This window comes from Eutrema salsugineum, unplaced genomic scaffold, assembly GCF_000478725.1.
Source record: "Eutrema salsugineum unplaced genomic scaffold, Eutsalg1_0 scaffold_4, whole genome shotgun sequence".
In the NCBI taxonomy this organism is placed as follows: Eukaryota; Viridiplantae; Streptophyta; class Magnoliopsida; order Brassicales; family Brassicaceae; genus Eutrema; species Eutrema salsugineum.
In genome coordinates, this window is record NW_006256686.1 from 10374642 (window position 1) to 10396794 (window position 22153).

At 40.8% G+C, this 22153-nt stretch overlaps 1 protein-coding gene across 1 annotated transcript; it reads right to left on the minus strand.

The window, feature by feature from the left end:
- Positions 1-20206: 20206 nt before the first annotated feature.
- Positions 20207-21162, minus strand: LOC112084502. Its single transcript, XM_024153651.1, has 2 exons — positions 20491-21162; positions 20207-20290 (listed from the first exon to the last, which is right to left on the minus strand). Exons 1-2 carry the CDS (start codon positions 21160-21162, stop codon positions 20207-20209), a joined length of 756 nt encoding a protein of 251 aa, XP_024009419.1.
- Positions 21163-22153: the final 991 nt, after the last annotated feature.

The following is a 22153-nucleotide window of genomic DNA, read 5'->3' on the forward strand; positions in this document are numbered from 1 at the left end:
CTCTATGGATTTTGTAGTTGGCTTACCTCGCACCAGAAATGGTAGAGATTCTATTTTTGTAGTTGTTGACAGGTTTAGCAAGATGGCTCACTTCATCGCTAGCCACAAGACAGATGATGCTGTGAATGTAGCTAACTTGTTTTTCAGGGAAGTAGTACGACTGCATGGAATGCCACAGGTTATCGTTTCAGATCGAGACACGAAGTTCTTAGGACACTTTTGGCGAACGCTTTGGGCTAAGCTGGGAACAAAGCTCTCATTCTCAACTACGTGTCATCCTCAGACCGATGGACAGACCGAGGTGGTGAATAGAACGTTGTCCACACTTCTAAGGACTTTGGTGAAAAGTAACCTCAAGACTTGGGAAGAGTGTCTGCCTCATGTCGAGTTTGCTTACAATCACGCTAAGCATTCCGCTACTCTCTTTTCTCCTTTTGAAATTGTATATGGGTTTAATCCACAATCACCTCTAGACTTGATCCCTTTGCCTTTAAGTGGAAAATGCAGCTTGAATGGCAAGGAGAAAGCTGAACAGGTCCGCAGAATACATGCTAAGGCTAAGGAGAACATCGAGAAGAAGACAAAGCAGTATGAGAAACATGCCAACAAAGGGCGAAAGGAACTGATTTTCGAAGAAGGAGATCTGGTGTGGATCCATCTGAGGAAGGAGCGATTTCCAGCTGAGCAAAAGAACAAGCTAATGCCCAGAGTTGATGGACCATTCGCAGTCATCAAAAGAATCAACAACAACGCCTATCAGATTGATCTTCAAGGTAAGTATGATGTTTCTGATACTTTCAATGTTTCTGACTTGCTTCCTTTTGTTGCAGATTCAGATTTGAGGGCAAATCCTTTTCAAGAGGGAGAGGATGATATGATCGTGACCAGCTCAGAGGAGGAGGAACCAGAGGTAGCTGGCAGGATCACTCGTTCCAGAGCTAGAGAGATGGCTAAGGAGGCTCACGCACTCATTGCCACGGAGGACAGCGATCACCAGGAGGCTGGAGCTCACATCTTCAACATCTCTATCTTGAAGAATGAAGAACCCAGTAACAATGACTAGGTAACTTAGGTGATGATTCTGTACTCTTTTCCTTGGTGAGGATTTTGGAAGGCAAGGAGGTTCTTCTCCAAGGTTTTTAACGAGGCAGAAATCATTGCTACGTCGAGTTACTTAGAAGTTGTTACTAATGGGTAATAATGTGCAAAGTCACAATGACTTGTGCACTTAGTATTTTGGCGCACCACTTAGGATTTTTAGGGACGCCTCGCTGTTTTTATTTTAAATCAAACTTCCTGTTGTTTTTATTTAAACTTCATGTAGTTTTGTTTCTTTAGGGCTGCGATTTCTCTAAGTCTATATAATAGAGAAATCGCCTAAGTCATTAGGCAGCTTGGAATTTTAACGTAAAAAGAGAACAGCATCGTTTTCCTTGATTCCTTGACTCAAAAGTTCATTGAATTCGATTTTCTTACAAGTGTTTCTTACAAGAAAATCTTCAACCTATCATCTAATCGATTCCCCATCCTCTATTCTCGCCATCATCCCTTATCCATCGACCATACTCTCGCGAATCCATCACTACCAGATCGTTTCGGATCCGATCTCTTCACGCCACCATCTCGCATCATCAATCCGAGCCACTCACTACCATCGCCACTCATTGTCTCGCTCACTAGACCACCATCGCAAATCCATCGAGTCATCACCGCGCCACCACCACCACCTTATCGCCTCATCGTTCCATTTTGGTCAATATATCGCCACCTGTAGCCTTGTTCTTCAGAGTAGATTCCCTTGGATCGTATCATAAACGTAGGAAAGCTCGGGGCCAGCTGGGAAAGTCCCTACCTCATCTCCTAAGTCGTCAAACCAGAGGTGTACGAGCTGGTTACAATTGGTGGTAAAGCAATCCCGCACTCATGGAATGCGATAAATCTGAAATGATATTACTACTAGGCTCCTGAGCTCATAATCTCATATATGTAAACAACCAAACTACAACTGGCTTGATCCCTTCTATTGAAAGATATGTAGGCAGCCTCTAACTCGGGCACAGTTACTAGTATAGTTAAATCTTTCTAAACAAAGAAAATTTCTCCTAAACTACATATTCAAAGCTTAGTTCTGACTCACACAAACCATATGTGTTCAAGCCAGGTTCTGACCTGCACCAAACAGCACACAAGCTTTAAGTGTTTTAAGCCGAGCTCGCTATTCACATCTCTACCAAACTTTCTTTAAAGTTTAAGCCGAGCTAGCACCTTGCAATTTCCAATAGGATTCGCAGAAAAATCATTGCATTTAAGGAAAAACGGTCCACGGACTACAACCAAAAATAATGGCACTTTGGCCAACAACATGATACAAAAAAGGGTGAAAAACAAAAGGACAAAGACTTCGAGCTATAATCTGTCAACCCGGACGCCGCCAATGTCTTCCGGGCTGACCAAGCGCATATTGGTTCTGTGGTCACCATGGAAAAACTGATTCCGCAAGCCATATTCATCATCTTCGGCAGCGCCGCCCTTAGGAGGATCCGAAGACTTGACAATCAGGATAGGCTGCTATTCCTCTGGAGCAGTCGAATCGGGTGGGGCTTCAGTTAGAACGGGGAGAGTCTGCTGGATCGGTATCACAAGAACCTGCTCAGTCGGAACCTCCAAATCCTCCGGGGTAAAATCAGGATATTCAACCTGCTCCACCAGCTCTGTGAATTTGACTTCATCCTCCCTCCCTCAGCTTCTGCATCAACTCGAGAGGAATGACCAAACCTCTCTTCTTCTCCAGCTTCTCCAAGCATTCTCACGTACCCACCACCTGACTTAAAAGCAGGTGCTAGTTCAACACCTGATCACGACCTACCAAATAGTTGCAGAATTTTTTCAGTTTGGCAGCCCACCTCTGATTTCTAACCATCCACGTCGCCATAAACCTTATCATTCTCAGCCTTCAACACGTTCCTGTCTTCTAGATCGTGACATTATGGGCGGCGGCTTCGCCTCGGAGCTTGTCCCGCTCCTGCACAACCAGCTCAGTCACTGTCTTCAATAAAACACGCTTCTCCTCTAGAGCCACTGACCTATTCTTCTCCACCACCAGCTCAGCCCAGAGATTATCAGCCTCGGCAGCACACTGTTTTCTCCTCCAGATGAACCTTTTCTTTGTCCAGCGCTGTAGATCGGATCTTCTCGTCCTCCAGTTCCTTCTTCAATTCGTGAATACGGACGGTAAGCTTCTTCTCACCAAGCTCGATGCGCTTCTGAAGCTGCTAAAACTACTCCCGAGCTGCGTCTAGCCGCACCTCGTACTGCTCCGTATGGACGGTCATAGAGATCATTGCCTGCAAAAAAGGTTCTGAGGTAAAGTAATATATATTGATGAGGACACTAACATGGAGCAACTCCAAGATTTGAAGATCCCATTCATGCGAGAGCCACCAAGGACATGATCAAGCACAAGAAACATGAGGGAGGAATTCAATGAAGCTGTGGAGATTATGTTGATGCAAAAAGTCCCCAAGGATCTCATCAAGACAATGGAAGCTCTCAAGATAACAAGCTCAAGAGATGCTGTGGACACCAAAGAACCAAGCCCACATTCAAAACTCGAAGCCTAGCCGCTCTTAAAGAGTTATCTCGGCCCAAATGTGCATATGATATCTCCAACACCAAACAACCACACTTCGAGCCAGCCTTAAAGCAATGTAAGGGATTAAATTTGAATTCATTAACGAAGTTTCGTTTTTCTGTTTTCCAGGTTTTGTTCTTTAGTCCTTTTGTTATTTTTCCTTTTTAGACTTGTCTTAGGATTTGTGGATTGTTTTCTTTTTATTTTCCCCGAGTCTGTTGCATTTTGAACTTTCCTTTTTTTGGTTTGTCGACCCTAGAAAGTCAAGGCTGAAGGACTATTTATAAATTCCAATATGCAGCCGTCGTAGACACAACTTTTACCCTATTATCAATAAAGAGAGAATTTTCTTCTAAAAACCCTAAGAGCTAAGAGTCTTGTGCGGCAGCCCCATGTCTTGTGTTCTTTGACTTATAAAAGCTAGAGTCATCAGCTTTGTAGCATCCATCGATCCATCAATTACTCAGCATATCATTCCACCCACTCGATTAAGTAAAGAGAGCCATCGAGACCAGTTACTTAGTCTCCATACTCTTTCACATCTTTATCATCACTTGCCCGAGTAGAGAGAGCCATTGAGGCCAGCTAATTACATCATATATACTGATGATGATCTACTTATCCGAGCCAGAGCTCGAGCCGTATTCTGAAAGATGTCCAACTCATCTAAGTCTCCAACCTCGCGATTATCGACCTCCCTACCAAAGCTCATCGTGTAAGCCAGCTCGGTGCATGCCTACTTGTCCTTTGGGAAGTCAAGATCTGAGTTCCGATAGTGGAAATCGAAACTATTATCGGCCTGCCCCTTAGGAATGCTCTGATCGGTAGCCTGACCCTGTTCCCCAGCTCCCTCGTCACCTGGCAGCTCGGTTTATTGATCCCCAGCTACCTCGTCCCCTGACAGCTATGTTTGCTGATCGACAGGCGACACAGTCCTCTCGCCCTCAGCCTCTTTCTCTCCTGAGACACCGTATCCACAGTCTACCTTTTCTTAGCTGGAGGCTCGGAAAAACTCTCACCCAGCTTGGAGGCTCCCCTTGTGGCAACACCTTTTCCCTTCTTCTCAGCAGTCCTCCTCCAGGGAGCAGATGGACCGACCTGACCCAGTGCGCCAATCGGCGCAAGCTCAGTGATGGAAACATTCCTTTCTTCACCATCTGTTGAAGATTTCTGGATGGAGGTCTCCACCTCACTTGATCTTGGAGGACCTTGACGAACAACCTTATTCTGCTGCCAGTCGTTTGCAGCAGAAGTCTGCTCCCAGACTCTGGGAGAAGTAGTAGGAGGTGTCGCCACAAATGAGGCGGAGTAAAAAAGAATGGAAAACCTATGTCCTACATAAAACGATAAAACAGATCAGCACAAATCAAACCACAAGCTAGAAATAGTTATTCCCGACCTACCAGACATCACCATTCAAACGCTTGATATACCTTTGCCTGGGTAAATGATTTCCACGACCTCTGATCTGCCAATCTGAGCTTGCCTATGACCTCAGCATAGCAATCTAAATAATGGACGCCCAATCTGCAAACCTCTACCAAGGGAAAGATTCCACCGAGTCTTGTATTGTGCATGTGCACAAAAACCGGCTGCCTCGTTAGCCCGCATGAAAATATAGTTTCGCTCCCAAATACCGACCTTACTTGGCTTATAAAAGATGATCCCCACACCCGGCCTAAAGGATACGTAAAAAGTACTCGGGGTCGCCGGGTTGCCCTTGTTAGTCGTAGAATCCTCAAACATGCGACAAGTCACATCAACCCCGTGCTCAGATCCCAGAGTTAGCAACAACACCATGCTTTGAATGGTGCTCGGACACACCTATGAGATAGCTAACTCCCTCTTCTCGCAGTAGAAAATAAGCAGCTCGGGGATTAGAAAACGCAGCCCACACTGCATGAAGTAAGATTCGTAGATGCAGAAAAACCCCGCGAGAGGAGTCCAAGGACGTTCATTCTCATTAGGGACCCTGACCTCCATGTGGACAGGGGTCCCCCATCTGGAAAGCATTGATCCGATACTCTTCGCCGAGGTCCAGATCTGGGAACCCTCGTATTGATAGGACACCTTCGGAGGTTTTGGAGCCCGTGTCCTCTGCCAGTTTGCCGACTACCCCAACTTTGACCGCCTTGCTCAACCCTACCTCTTCCCGAAGAAGATGCCCGAAAGCAAGAACCCTAACATGCTTCCCTATCTGTCGAGCCCTCTGAGCCAAAGGGACAGAATCAACATCAATTTCCTCCTCACGTCGGGCAGACGCGGTGTGTTCCGAACTCTTCTTCGGCGAAGAACTTTCTAGGATTGATTCATACAAATCTTCACGAGAAGACGAATCGGTTTTGGACTCGGCTTTAATCCTATTATGTAGTGACACCATCACGGAATAGGTGAAAGAAATCGATGAAGGAGAACCCGTGAACAGCGAAGCAGAAATAAAAAAAATAAAGTAGGGAATCGAAGGAAGAAGATTCCCAAAATAGTGAAACAAAGCTGATCAAAGAGGAGAGAACCCGAAATCACGGTGAGCAAAGATAAAATCGGGAGAGTCTGGGAAAGGAGAAGACCCGAAATCGCAGCAAACAAAAACAAAATCGAAAGAGAAGAAAATAGAAGAATACCTGAGATTTCTTTCGAATATGCAGAAGTGAGAAGGAAAGAGGAGAAAACAGTTTAAATAGGAAGAGAGAAGAAAAAACAACCAATCAAAGAAGTAGACGGTTGACACTTGTCAAAATGGTTCGATAACCGAGTAAAACCCTAATGATGTCACCGCTTTGGTGTCCACATCGAGAAGCACAACAGTCAAAAATCAAAAAAATTCTCTTTGATGTCAACGCGTAGCAAACACGCGCGAGCAATTCAGAAGCTCTGGCGCAAAAATCATCCAATTTCCCGCCTAACTCCGGAATGCGAAAGGTCTGCCCTAATTCCTTAAATGAACCGAGCTATGACATTCCGAGCCACGAGGCGCTGAGCTAATATCACAGACTTTGGTGCATTTGCTATCTCCTCATACACCGAACTAGGGGGGACTATTGTTGAAACTGGGCTTAGAACCCCTAATTAGCTAGGCCCATCTTAACAATTAAAGCCCGTTAACCAAGCCCAGTGAAAGTCAGACATGCCCACTCGGCAAGTCTTACTGTGCGGACGCCATTATTGTGCTGAGCTACAGTGGTCCAAACCGGGGAAAAGTCAACACATAGAAAAGCATTTTGTCAACAGTGCTTTTAGTATAGTAGATCGGCGCCGAATTCATCATTACCTACATCCGCAGAGCAGCTCGAACACAAGGCTCGAGGATCATGCCCCTGAAAGGCGCTGCAAGCACCTCGTCACCATGGATATGCAGAGATCTGCCTGTTCAACCCCCGCTATAAATATGCTGTGAAGGCTCATTTATGAAGGACCTTTTGTTTAGCTCTCGATATATATTTCTCTTTCTTGGCAAAACATTTAAACACTGTTGTAAAGCACACCGAGTTGATTAATACAAAAACATGGTCCCCGACCTGTTCATCTTCGAGCCAAATCTTGCCTAAAATCAAATCTCTTCTAAATTACGAATATCTTGTCCCAATCTTACTATTATCTTACTTAATCGTACTTAGTGATCTCTTGGATCAACAGTTTTAATAACCAGGATATTGATTAACCTATAAATTTTTGACTAATAACAAAATGATAAAAATGATTATGTTTCTTTGTAAAAATATATCATTTTAAACATAAAATTAAATTCCTATTTATAGAATATAAAAAAACTTAGATATTTCTAATCGAAATGAAGACTTTTAAAATGGTAAAAAATATTAATGGTAAAAAAATTGCGAATGCTAAAATTACTTAAACCAGAAACGTGAATTTTAATCGAAAACATCAACCTCTATCCATCCATAATCTGTCACGCAAAAACTATAATGTGAAACGAGAACGCAAACGTAAATATTTCAACTGAAACCCCTCCGATTGTGATGCAGAACTCTCCGATTTGGTAAGAAACGTCCGAAAAAACAGTCAGCAATAAAAAATGGAAGAGACGATGCAGAAAAAAATTTGTTCTTCGAAGGATTCGATATGGTCGAGAAAGAGAGACCAAATGCTTTCTCCAAAACAAATTTTCCTTGGTAGAATGAAATAACGCCATGTCATACACGAACCTCTCACAAAACAGGTTTTAAAAACTCTAATATAAGAACCGTCTCAACAGATTTGTGGGCTTTGACAAATAAAATAACCAAAAAAAAAAACTTAGAACCCCGCGTATGAACCCCTATAAACCCACGTTGGACATGCTCTAACATCAACAAAAGTGGAAGGTTTTGTTTCAATTGTGATACTTTTAGCCATTTTAAAGATATTATTGACAGATATCAAAGTTTTCAGACAAAATGTACAACTATTTAAAAACGAAACGTTATATATGTTACTTATAAGAATTGAAAACCCAAAACTTCATACTTTGCTTGCTGAACGAGTGTTAAAATTTTGAACTTCAGAATTTGTCATTCTTCATGCTGGGTAACAATTTCTCTTGTTCTAGAATTTCACGTTAAGTTTTGAGAGACGAAAGCCTAACCTTACATGAAAGCCTTTTGAAGAATAAATATGATGCATGCATAAAAACATTTAGTCTACTTTCATAATCAATAAGAATCAGAGACATTTAGGTTGAGAAATATGGCATATACAAGGTTTATGAATAAGTCTTTTATGAATTGTAGTTATACAGTTTATGTTCTGCAGGTTATTTATTTTATTTTATTTTATTTTGAAGCATCAATTTTATTTTATTTTATTTTGAAGCCTCTTTTAACAAATTGTACTCTCATTCACTACATGAAAAGAGGTGAATATATAACCCTACTGCCTGTAAGCCCCAAGCCAAGTACACAAGAATAAGCTCAAGATGCACGTTCCGAGAAAGCTTGAGAGTTAGTGACATTTCCACTGTCGTTTGGTAGAATGATGTCAAAGTTCGACTCTAGCTTTTGCAATGGGATTAAAACGGATTTTAGACACGGCTGACAAAAATAAAAATATAGAATAATATTCGAGTTAGTAGAAATAAAAGTAGAAAAGTAGAAAATACTCAAAAGTTAAACACAGAAAACTCGGTTTGGTACATAGGGAGAAGTGTTGATGGCCATGGATCACAATGATTGGTTCAGATACCATATTGATAAGATACCTTCGGAGGTTTTGGAGCCCATGTCCTCTGCCAGTTCGGCAACTACCCCAACTTTGACCGCCTTGCTCAACCCTACCTCTTCTCAAAGAAGATGACCGAAAGCAAGAACCCTAACCTGCTTCCCTATCTGTCGAGCCCGCTGAGCCAAAGGGACAGAATCAACATCAATTTCCTCCTCACGTCGGGGAGACGCGGTGTGTTCCGAACTGTTCTTCGGCGAAGAACTTTCTAGGATTGATTCATCCAAATCTTCACGAGAAGACGAATCGGTTTTGGACTCGGCTTTAATCCAATTGAGTAGTGACACCATCACGGAAAAGGTCAAAGAAATCGATGAAGGAGAACCCGAGAACAGCGAAGCAGAAATCCAAAAAAAAAAAAGTAGGGAATCGAAGGAAGAAGATTCCCTAATAAGTGAAACAAAGCTGATCAAAGAGGAGAGAACCCGAAATCATGGTGAGCAAAGATAAAATCGGGAGAGTCTGGGAAAGGAGAAGACCCGAAATCGCAGCAAACAAAAACGAAATCGAAAGAGAAGAAAATAGAAGAATACCTAAGATTTCTTTCGAATGTGCAGAAGTGAGAAGGAAAGAGGAGAAAACAGTTTAACTAGGAAGAGAGAAGAAAAAACGACCAATCAAAGAAGTAGACGGTTGACACTTGGCAAAATGGTTCGATAATAGAGTAAAACTCTAATGATGTCACCGCTTCGGTGTCCACATCGAGAAGCACAACAGTCAAAAATCAAAAAACTTCTCTTTGATGTCAGCACGTAGCAAACACGCGCGAGCAATTCAAAATCATCCAATTTCCCGCCTAACTACAGAATGCGAAAGGTCTGCCATAATTCCTTAAATGAACCGAGCTATGACATTCCGAATCACGATGAGCCGAGCTAATATCACAGATTTTGGTGCATTTGCTATCTCCTCATACACCGAACAAGGGGGGACTATTGTTGTAGGTGGGCTTAGAACCCCCAATTAGGTAGGCCCATCTTAACAATTAAAGCCTGTTAACCAAGCCTAGTGAAAAGTCAGACATGCCCACTCGGCAAGTCTTACTGTGCGGACGCCATTATTGTGCTGAGCTACAGTGGTCCAAACCGGGGAAAAGTCAACACATAGAAAAGCATTTCGTCAACAGTGCTCTTAGTAAAGTAGATCAGCGCCGAATTCATCAGTACCTACATCCGCAGAGCAGCTCGAACACAAGGCTCGAGGATCATGCCCCTGAAAGGCGCTGCAAGCACCTCGTCACCATGGATATGCGGAGATCTGCCTGTTCAACCCCCGCTATAAATATGCTGTGAAGGCTCATTTATGAAGGACCTTTTGTTTAGCTCTCGATATATATTTCTCTTTCTTGGCAAAACATTTAAACACTGTTGTAAAGCACACCGAGCTGATTAATACAAAAACATGGTCCCCGACCTGTTCATCTTCGAGCCAAATCTTGCCTAAAATCAAATCTCTTCTAAATTACGAATATTTTGTCCCAATCTTACTATTATCTTACTTAATCGTACTTAGTGATCTCTTGGATCAACAGTTTTAATAACCAGGATATTGATTAAGCTATAAATTTTTGACTAATAACAAAATGATAAAAATGATTATGTTTCTTTGTAAAAATATATCATTTTAAACATAAAATTAAATTCCTATTTATAGAATATAAAAAACTTAGATATTTCTAATCGAAATGAAGACTTTTAAAATGGTAAAAAATATTAATGGTAAAAAATTTGCGAATGCTAAAATTACTTAAACCAGAAACGTGAATTTTAATCGAAAACATCAACCTCTATCCATCCATAATCTGTCACGCAAAAACTATAATGTGAAACAAGAACGCAAACGTAAATATTTCAACTGAAACCCCTCCGATTGTGATGCAGAACTCTCCGATTTGGTAAGAAACGTCCGAGAAAACAGTCAGCAAAAAAAAATGGAAGAGACAATGCAGAAAAAAATTGTTCTTCGAAGGATTCGATATGGTCGAGAAAGAGAGACCAAATGCTTTCTCCAAAACAAATTTCCTTCGTCGAATGAAAACACGCCACGTCATACACGAACCTCTCACAAAACAGGTTTTAAAAACTCTAATATAAGAACCGTCTCAACAGATTTGTGGGCTTTGACAAATAAAATAACCAAAAAAAAAACTTAGAACCCCGCGTATGAACCCCTATAAACCCCACGTTGGACATGCTTTAACATCAACAAAAGTGGAAGGTTTTGTTTCAATTGTGATTCTTTTACCAATTTTAAAGATATTATTGATAGATATCGAAGTTTTCAGACAAAAATGTACAACTATTTAAAGACGAAACTTTATATATGTTACTTATAAGAATTGAAAACCCAAAACTTCATACTTTGCTTGCTGAACAAGTTTTAAAATTTTGAACTTCAGAATTCGTCATTGTTCATGCTGGGTAACAATTTCTCTTGTTCTAGAATTTCACGTTAAGTTTTGAGAGACGAAAGCCTAACCTTACATAAAACCCTTTTGAAGAATAAATATGATGCATGCATAAAAAAATTTAGTCTACTTTCATAATCAATAAGAATCAGAGACATTTAGGTTGAGAAATATGGCATATACAAGGTTTATGAATAAGTCTTTTATGAATTGTAGTTATACTGTTTATGTTCTGCAGGTTATTTATTTTATTTTATTTTATTTTGAAGACTCAATTTTATTTTATTTTATTTTGAAGCATCTTTGAACAAATTGTACTCTCATTCACTACATGAAAAGAGGTGAATATATAACCCTACTGCCCGTAAGCCCCAAGCCAAGTACACAAGAATAAGCTCAAGATGCACATTTTGAGAAGGCTTGTGAGTCAGTGACATTTCCACTGTCGTTTGGTAGAATGATGACAAAGTTCGACTCTAGCTTTTGCAATGGGATTAAAACGGATTTTTAGACCCGTCTGACAAAAATAAAAATATAGAATAATATTCGAGTTAGTAGAAAGAAAACTAGAAAAGTAGAAAATACTCAAAAGTTAAACACAGAAAACTCCGTTTGGTACAAAGGGAGAAGTGTTGATGGCCATGGATCACAATGATTGGTTCAGATACCATATTTTGAAGAATACATTCACGGTGTACGATATGTGGAGCCACCATTTGATGAAAGAAAGATATCATAGACAGGAAGGTGATCTAGGCAGGATTTTCATAAATAGTCCAGTGTCCTTCAAATTCCAAGTTGATTCTTCATCCGTTTCTACTCAGGTTTCTATAAGTTTCGCTTATTTCCCCAAAAAGACATGCGAGACTCCTCAAATATTTAAAAAACTATATTTTTTTTTTTTGAAAACACGATGTGGCCTAAAAAGACAATGTGAAACAATGATAAAAAACTCTGGAAAACACGATACAATTATCTATAAGCCCAAACCAAATTTGCACAAGAATCAGCTCAAGATGCATGTCCCGAGTAGACCAATGCGTCTGTGACAATATCACTCTTATTTGGTATAGAATAGGACCAAATTGTGACTCCAGCTTTTGTAACGGGATTAAAATGGATTTAAGTCCCCGATTACCAACATAACATATATAGAAATAATATTTTGAGTTAGACTATGTACAATGGTTTTCTTTTTCAACACCTTCTTTTTTCTCTTTTAACACTCTACATCATATTCTCTCTCTTTCACCTAATCATCCAACACACAATTCAATTTTTATACTTACAATAGTTTTGTTTAATAAAAAATTCAACACTCTAACCCATTACTTTTATTTTATATTTTTATATCTTTTATATAAATATTAATAATAATTTTAATAAAATTAAATTAAATACTTAAAATTTTTAAAAAATCTAAAAAACATCTCTTTTTATTTTACATTTTAATTTTTTAAAAATAAAAATAAAAATAAAAATAAAAAATAGAAATAAATAAGAGTTTTTGGAGACTAAATATAGTTTAAAAAATGGTTTTTTCTGTGTCCAAATGAAATAAAACAAGTCTCTATTTATAGAGCTTGAAAAATGATGAATTTTGGTACAAAAAAAAATAAATCAAATATATTTTTCTAAAAAATAATTGATATTGAATGATTGGAGGGGAAGGAAAAATATCAAGAATCTCAGCAACCAATAATAATTGAACACGTGTCATAAATACCCCACAATTTTTTTTCACGCTTGTTGAATCTTTTCTACAGTTTTGAATCCACAACATCTTTCTTTTTTATTCAACACATCATTGTAGAGATTCATCAGTTAAATAAAGGGAAAGCGGCTTATTAATACCTCAACTGCATGTAATGGTACTGATTTGTGCTTGTACAATTTTGTTGTGCCTACACATACCTGAACTATTAATAATGTGAATATTCATACCTAAACTCAATTTTTTTTGGCCGAAACATACATTGACTTTTTAATTGTTAGTCAATTCCGTCAATTTGTTAACGGAGCTGAGTCATTTGCCACGCTGGAATCTCCATTAGACAGATATATATGAAACAATGTCGTTTTGAATTTAAAAAAAAAAAATTAAAAAAGGTTTAAAATTCCAGGAATCGATTCTTGTATCTCGCTCCAAGAAAAATGCCCAGTAACCACTACACCACATATTGTTTTCAAAATTAAAACGCACCATCAAATATATGTACTAGGCGTAAAAAAAATCTCTTGTAAAATCTCTCTCTTTCTCTTTCGCCAGTGACTCGCGACAATCAGGTCTGAATCATCCTGAGGTGTGAATCCATGGCAGATGTAAATCAAATGAAATCATTGAAACCCAGATAAAAAATCCAAATTTTTCAACACCCATCTTAATCCAACAAGAGAAAAATCTGGAATTTACACAGATTGGGAGAAAGATTCAATCAGAAAAACCTGGAATTTTTTCTTTGGGCTGGTTTTGTTTGTGGGTTCTATGATCTAATTTTGTTTAATTTGAAGAATAGTTTACATAATTTGAAGATTGTTTCCTTTTTTGGTTGAATCTGGGTTCGAAAATCACGAGAATCTAGGTCGAATCTGGATCTTTTTTCTTTCTAATAGCTAATAGCTGTGTAAGTATTAAAATATGTAATAATTTGCTTAATGTTAATAATTGTAATAATTGTAAGTGGCGTATTGGTAGCGTAGCTTGAGTTTTTGGTGGAGGAACACGGTTTAAATCCCCTCAGATTTGTATAACTTTTTTTTTAAGAATAATTATAAGAAATGACCATCCCGCCATCAATATTTGCAAAAATGACCAAGGGTAAAAAACGACACTGTTCAATTTTTTTTAATACCCTTTAGCCCATTCACATCTATGCGAACACCTATGTACTAGGGAAAATATTATGTCAGATATTCAAATAAAATATTGATAAGGTATTTGCATTAATGGAAACACTGTTCATATTCAACATTTTGTCGGGGTAAAATTCTAATCGGTGTTTTATCTTTCGGTCAATCGATACGGCGTTTCGGTTGCAAATTGTATTTGTCACAGCCCATTTTTATCAGTTCCGAGGTCTGTACAAAAACGTGAGAGCAGGGCACTGATTCAGTAAAGAAGATGGAGCTATCATTACCAGAGAGAATATTCGCCGCCGGCGAAGAACCTGTCGGCGAAAGGGTTAATTGCTACCACAAATCCAAGGCGATTAACAACATCCTTAGCGCATTGGACGAAGAGGAGAAGGATTATATGCGAAAATCTCCGTTTGGCAAACTAATCGCGACTGCGAAAAAAACCCTCCCTTTCCAGGAGTTTCGGCCACTTCATCATCACGAGGTTGCTCAAGGTTAGTAAAAAGTACGGAATATGGATTCTTTTCGCCGGGCGTCCGATTAGAGTGTCTCTCCGAGAATTTGCGATTGTCACCGGACTGCCGTGCGGCAAGTACCCAAAAAAGCAGAAGAAAAAGAAGAGAAACCCCATTCGGGAGAAGCCATACTGGCCGGACTTATTTAGAAATCTGAAGACATGCAGCATCGAAACAGTCGTGAAGATGTTGAAGAAGAGGACAGTTGTTGACCGCGAGACGCGACTGGAGTATGCATGTCTTGCTTTAACCGGCGCAGTTTTGTGCCCCACCAATCACAGATCCAAAATTGTCGCCGAACACGTGGAATTGATTAGAAGCATCGAAGAGTTTTTCTCACATCCGTGGGGCAGAGTGGGTTTTGAGATGTTGATGTCTAGCATCAAATCTAAAGATGAAGTTGCACTGGCACAAAGCACGGTAGCTGTTAAAGGTTTCTTTCACGCGATACAGTTAGTGTTGGTGGAGGCATGTCCATCGTTAACCGAAGTAGTTCAATTGAATGAGTCTTCCTCGGAATCAGAATCTGAAGGAGACGAAGAGGAGGGAGAGTCCGATGACGTTGCCCCAGCCAACATGCCGGAGAACCCCTCAAATGAGCAATCGATTGCTGGCGATGCCGAGAAAAACGCTGGAAAGCCTTCGACACACACAGAGTCGGCGAATGTCGGACTAAGCCCAAGTCATGCAAGGGAGATCGACGAAGGATGCAAGGTAATATCTTGCCCGTTAACTTTAACATTTACTATGTAACAAACTTTTTTGTTATTTAACAACTTTATGATCGGACTAACATTCGTGATAACGATGCAACTTTTTTGTACGCAGGTCTCGGTTTTTAGCATTATCCCCGACGATTCAGATTCTGCAATGGAGGATGCGGACTTTTGCTGGTCCGACGAGGAAGACGATCCAAGGGTTGATAATATGGTAAACCTCATCGGGGAGAACTTTGAATTCCGCAAAAACATGTTTCAGGGTGGTTTGTCTCAGGCTGAGTTGGCGAAGATGCGCCTTGAGAGGAAGGAAATCAGGGAGCGGAAGGAGAGGGAGAAAGAGAAGGCCCAGGAAAATGCAACCAATCTTGGTGCCGCTGGTCCGTCGTCGACTGCTCCCCCCAACATAGCTGAACTTTTGTCTGCCACGGTAAAGGCAGAGCTAGCTCCAGTTGAGCTAAAGGTGGCAGCCGCTGTCGACAAGATATCGACTATTGAAACCAATTTGTCCACTCTTGGCACTATGATGAAGACAGCTATGGAACGGATGATTACATCAATGCAAGAACAAATAATATCCAACATTATTGGTTTTCTAGGCAAGTCTGTTTCGGAATTCGACAGACACGACACTGAAAAGATAGATCTACGGCTCGTGGAAACGCGGAGAGGCAAGGCGATGCAGCACGAACAGGGGCAAGGATTCAAATCACCAGACACGGCATCAGGTCCAAGCGGATGTAGTTATAAATGACGCAATTGCGTTTGCTAACAATATTAATACCGAACAACAGACGGATATGCAGCAGGAGGGCGAAGGAGTTGGAGGTCTGAGTTCAGAAGCTGGCGAGAGCAATGAGAGCCCGGAAGAGAGACAAGTACGTTATAAGATTAGGATCATAGTTACTCTTTTTGATTTTTGTATACAATCATAAATAACCGCATTATAGGAGCTGTAGCTGTCTACGATCTCTATTAACTAAGACAACTATAGGTGTACCTGATAACATTAAGCGTAACAACGATGTGAGTTGTGACTTGTTAATATGATTGATTTTGCCAGGATGGTGCTGCTGAAGGCAATGGGGATGGGGATGACCCGGTTGACGAAATTGGTGATGAAGGAGATGGTCCGCGGCGAGGCAAGAGGGCTAGGGTGCAGACATCGTTCAACAACTTCCACGTGGATCCGAAGTGGGTTTCATGCACGATGGGGAGCAATCCCTTTTTATGCCACATTGAAGAACGACCAACTTATTTTACAAAGTTTGCACGCTTACACGAGGTTTTGCATAACTATCGGTAAGGTCTCCCCATGTTGGTAACTATAATGTTAGATCGGTAGGTTCAACTAACATCTGCCAATAGATATGTTAGAGTTGCTAATTAAATTGTTAACCAGAACTTTTCTGTTTTGCACTATAATGTTACAACGAATTTTGTGTTGAAAGTTTGTCTCCGTATGTAGGGTATTCAATCTTGGCAGTGGCACATCTGTTAACAACAAGGACGTTCTAGACATAGCTGGTAGGACAAAGCCCATGATGGCTAAGGTAATGCCTTCATTCCACCGTCGTTCGACTTTATCCACGACATTATAATGTCTAACAAAAGTAATATCAGATAACTAGGGGGTTAGATTTATAGTCACATAACTATGTTCATAAGTTTTCAGTTTAATTGTCTAGATGTTTGTCTAATGTAAAATAAAAGTGTAGAGCCAAGCATTTTTTTGTATCTAGATGATGGACGCGCTTCTCCTATACGCCCGCGCTGTCTATGTCTCACATTTTTCTGAGTCTCATTTGAACAAGACGGCGTTTCTTGAAACCAAATTCACGACTGCACTGATGAAGACCTGGAGTAAGTTTTCACGTTTGGCTGTCAAAGACCGTCATAGGTTCAAATTTGGGGATGGTGTCATGGATCACCTTGAGGTGGACAGCGTAGAGATCCCTACGCCGGAGCGTTTGTATTTTCCGTTCAACTTTGACAGGGAGCACTGGGTTGGCATAGCTGTTGACACAACTGCTGGGAGTATGCACGTGTTGGATTGCAACCTCTCTTTGAGGACTGATAGCGCTATAAAGAAGGAGCTGGCCCCCATATCAATGATGTTACCGTACGTACTAAAGCAAAGTCCATCCAAACAACGTATTAGTGAGTCTAAACCTTACGTTATCGTTCGACCTAAAGGGGTTCCACAGAACGGCATCATGTGCGATTCTGGTGTCACAACTGCCCTGCTTATAATGTTACACTCGGTTGGAGGAATTGACCGATGCAAGATGCTCACTCCTGATGAGATGGCCAAAGAGAGTCAGGTTTTGGCTGTTAAGTTTTTCGAGGAGTTTGATGCTCCAGCGTAAGCCAAGGGTTGCAGGCCTTAACAGTTTGCTAAAACACTGTTTTTTATGTTTACTTGTTTATTTTCTTCTTTTCCTTTAAAGACTTTGTTGAATTTATCCCATGCTTATTCATTGGCCATGCAAACCATTTTCTAATTTACGTATGTTAACATATAAGAGTTTTAAGTGAGATATTCATGGAAGGAATGTAAATTGAGGAGTTAAATAAGGTCCCACAACGTTGTGGAAATACTATTACGGAGATTGTGAGTAATTACGTCCAAACCCTTGTAAGTAGATGTGAAAATATCTAGCAAAATCCTGCGAGCTGCAATATGGACCACTCGTTGTTTCCCGCGCGAAGAAAGCATTTAATGCAGAGATGTGTGATAGATCTCATTGACCTCTGCGCCATATCGCTATATGTCCGTATGTATATGTTATACTGCTCAGTTGCTCCGCTATATAATGTATTAGCAGCTTGAGCCCATAACATGCCATTGTTAGACCTGCAAACAGAAAGTATGAGAGAAAAAAATTTAGGTCGTGCCAACAAAACTACAGAAGTCAAGTTTCGTGCGAGGAAACAAGGTAGGACCACTGTATCTAGCTTTGTTTGTGCGTTTATGTCGCTGTCTCTTTTGGTTATGTTCTTGACAGTGAACATGTAGCTTTAAATGCAGATCTCTTAAGTTTTCATTCCTCGGACCAAAATAAATGCTTTGTTGCTTTAATTTTAGAGTAAATTTCATGGTCGGTTTATATATGGATATAGTACTAAAGCTTTGTCATGCTTCTATTTCAGGAAAAGTAAAATGGGTTATATGGTGAAATATTCTAGAGGAGTGTGGAACCGATCTCCGAATGGTGAGTGGGATTTCGAGACCGACACCAACGACAGAGGATACGGACTAATGGTGACCGAACAGGAAACCTTTGAGTCACTAGACGGAATGATGGGAGCCCGGTTCAGTCTTCATCCACACACGATGATGGCAATGACTTATCAACTCCCAACAAGCTCGTCTGTGCCTCAAGGACGCAAGGCAGCCCCTTTCGACATCATCAACAATGGTGATGTCGACCTCTTCATGGCTTTGCACATCGAAGTGGAGACTCTCGCCATTTGTGTGACCATAGGAGAAGAGAATGTTCAGCGTTACCTTTCAATGCAAAGGATTACTGATCAAGTTACCGTTCCGCCTCTTGGCTTTATCCGTACAAATCAGGCGTTATTAGGTAACCTTTCTGGTTACATCGATAAACTTTTTATTAGCGTTTAAATAAAAAGGTTAACTGACGATACTTTTGGTGGACTTGGCGATGTTAACAACTTTTGTGAAGGGCTCATCAAGGGACCGACCGTGCAAATTGCTGAAAGTGTCTTCCACGAGATCTTCACGGAGGACGAGCAGTGTGTCATCCTGGATGCCCATAACGCACTCACTCAACTGGAGGCTTCTCGTCGACCGGCGGGAAGAGATGATGGCAGATCAACTAAGTCCTCCTCAGCCGAGTTCGACCTTCTCCTCCCGGAAACGGGGTTATCGAACTCTAACCATGGGATAATACTCGGGGACCCCATCCCCACCGACGCTGATAAAGGGAAAACAAAAATGGGCACAGAAGCTGACGACGGCCCTTTCCTCGGTTTGACTATGACTTGCGCCGGTGAAGGCAGCAACCAGCCGGCACCGCCGGTGATGGTGGAGGAGGAGGAACTATCCGATGATGAGGGCGACTACATTTGTGAGTAGATATTTGGTGAAAGTCACATCTCGTTATAGTTCGATATATGTCTTGTTAGGTGTAACGTTTGGTGATATTGTGTAAATTTAGTTGTGGACATGTGAACAACTTTGTTAGCTTGTGCTTACATCTGTTATAACTTTGTTAGCTTGTGCTTACATCGCTATATGTCTCCGAATGATGAGTGGGTTTTGGCTGTTAAGTTTTTCGTAAGACATTTATTTTTATGTTTACTGTTTGATTTTCTTCTTTTCCTTTAAAGACTTTGTTGAATTTGTCCAATGCTTATTCATTGGCCATGCAAACCATTTTCTAATTTACGTATGTTAACATATGTCGATTATTTAAAATGTAGGTCTATAGCAAAATTAAATGATAAGATAACTTGTTTTTTAAACCGGAAATCAGAATGTTAGACCAATAGAGTAAACCAACATCAGCCAATTTATACGTTAGAGTGGTTATGGCAATGTTAACTTGAAATTTCTATGCCTACGTCTGGTTGTTTTTAGGGCGATGGAATATCAACAACTAGATAAAAAAGTGGACAGGCATAGTAAACAACAATACTTTATAGCAGGGGCGACAGAATAGATCATCTTACAAACATATTTTACAGAAACTTAGAGAGGAGTTTGCTTGGGTTCATTAATACACGAAACATATTAAAAACAGAAAGTAATTGAAACCGACATAGTGTCGGTTTATGCAGCTCAACAAAAAGGAACCAACTGCATGGAATCCATTGCCTCCATTCATCATCCCCATAGCTATATCGGCATCTTACAAGAGGCGCGGTTATGGCCGAAGCTACCACATCGACCACAGATGTTTAAACGCCTCGGTAATCCACCCTGTAACAACGTAATACGAATGTTAGTTTACTAACTCTGACAGCTACACGGATAAACAGAATGATAAGCGAGTCGATAATAAAAATACCCCAAATTCTCCACGAGAGCGGATGCGCGTTTTGCGAGGCTTCCCAGGCGGGCGGCGGGTGTTAGGTGGCTTCAGGTTAAGAGATGAGAAGAGTTGGCGCAGACATTGTTACGTGGTAGATGCTGCACTCGTATGCCTTGTTCCAAAAAGCTGTGGTGTATTCAATTCCAACCAATGAGTCAACCCTTGTCTCAGATCTCAACGCTGCGACTATAGCATGGCAGCAAGGGATCCGCAACATCTGGAATTCATGACAGCTGCATGCCTGCGTCTCCAGGTTAACCAAGAAAGGAACACCCTCTTTGTTCCGGACCTCGAATTCATCTTGATTTATCCGACGGAACAAAAACTCTGTTGACAGTTCAAAGTTAGTAGCTAGGATCTCCTCTACCTTTGGGGTTAGCGTGTTACTTGTCTCCGAAGCAAGGGTACGACGAGTGTTAAACCAACCCATCATAGTTGCCCTAATGTACTCGATCAATGGCACAATTGGGTAATCCCGTGCAGCTGCGAGCACATTGTTGAGGGATTCAGCTACATTGCTGGTCATGATGTTGTACCGGAGACCGTTGAAGTGAGCCCTTGTCCAATGTTCGAATCCAATAGCTGTCAAATAGTCAGCACAACCTGAGTCCACAGCTCGAATTTGGTCAAATAGTTCATAGAATTGGGAAGGTATGTAAGCTCTCGCAGCTTGAGACACCAAATAGCTGAGATGCTTCTTCTTGAAGATCGCTTGGACGTTACGCTGGAGATGCACAACACACGCAGAGTGCTGTGCCATTGGATACACCTAATCACATTGATACAGCATTTTTAGCCTCAAGCCACTTATCACTAGTATTTAGGACGCTAACACTATGGGTACACATTTAAAAGGTTTATCAACGAGAAGCAATTATCTCATTATCAAAAAACACGTGCATCACAAGCAGGCACTTATATGTTTCGTTAAGCAAAATATATATTAACGTGATAACATATTTGTTATCAATGGTATAAGACACTAACAAAATGAGAACACATATTAACGCGAAGCAAACAACTTACCACCAAAATATTTATCCATATACACGAACTATTAACGCGGTATTATATGTGTTAACGCACCATTAATATGAAACAAACAACTCATTATTAAAAGACCCAAACAGGTAGTTAGATGTTTCTCCAACTACACCAACTATTATCGCGATACTATAATTGTTAACACACCAATAAATAAAATGCATATATAAAACTGCAGATTAAAGTGTAATACCTTACGCAGGCCGGCATAGATCGAGTTATGCCGGTCAGACACAAAAACGAGATCATGGCTGTCCGGCACCACCTCCTGCAACTTCCGGAAAAACCAACTCTATGCCTTGTCATTCTCTCCATCCACTATCCCAAAAGCCACTGGGTAAAGCTGGTAATTTCCGTCTTGACAACTCGCGGTGAGCAGGCAGCCTGTGTACTTTCCTTTAAGGTGGGCGCCGTCGATTATGAGGACTTTGCGCATATAGGGATAACCATTGAGGCATGCCCCCAAGGTGAAGAACAGATATTTGAACCTTTGGCCCACTCCCTCATCGTAATCCGTTTCTAGGGAAACAACTGTTCCGGGGTTTGACATAACCAAGCGCTGTAGGTAGATGGGTAGCACCTTGTAAGAATTGCCAGCAGTTCCCAACCCTGTGTCCCTTGCTAAATCTCTAGACCTCCACGCCTTCCAGTATGATATTGGGACGTCATGATCATCACGCATAAGCTCCCGTAGTTCATTAGGTCGG

What these genes read in the sequence shown, in the direction of transcription:
- LOC112084502 (XM_024153651.1), bottom strand. Translation starts at nt 21,162, where the DNA reads ATGGCACAGCACTCTGCGTGTGTTGTGCATCTCCAGCGTAACGTCCAA. An exon ending in ACGAGTGCAGCATCTACCAC is followed by an intron (nt 20,291 to 20,490) that starts GTAACAATGTCT and finishes ACGTTGTTACAG; the next exon opens with GGTGGATTACCGAGGCGTTT.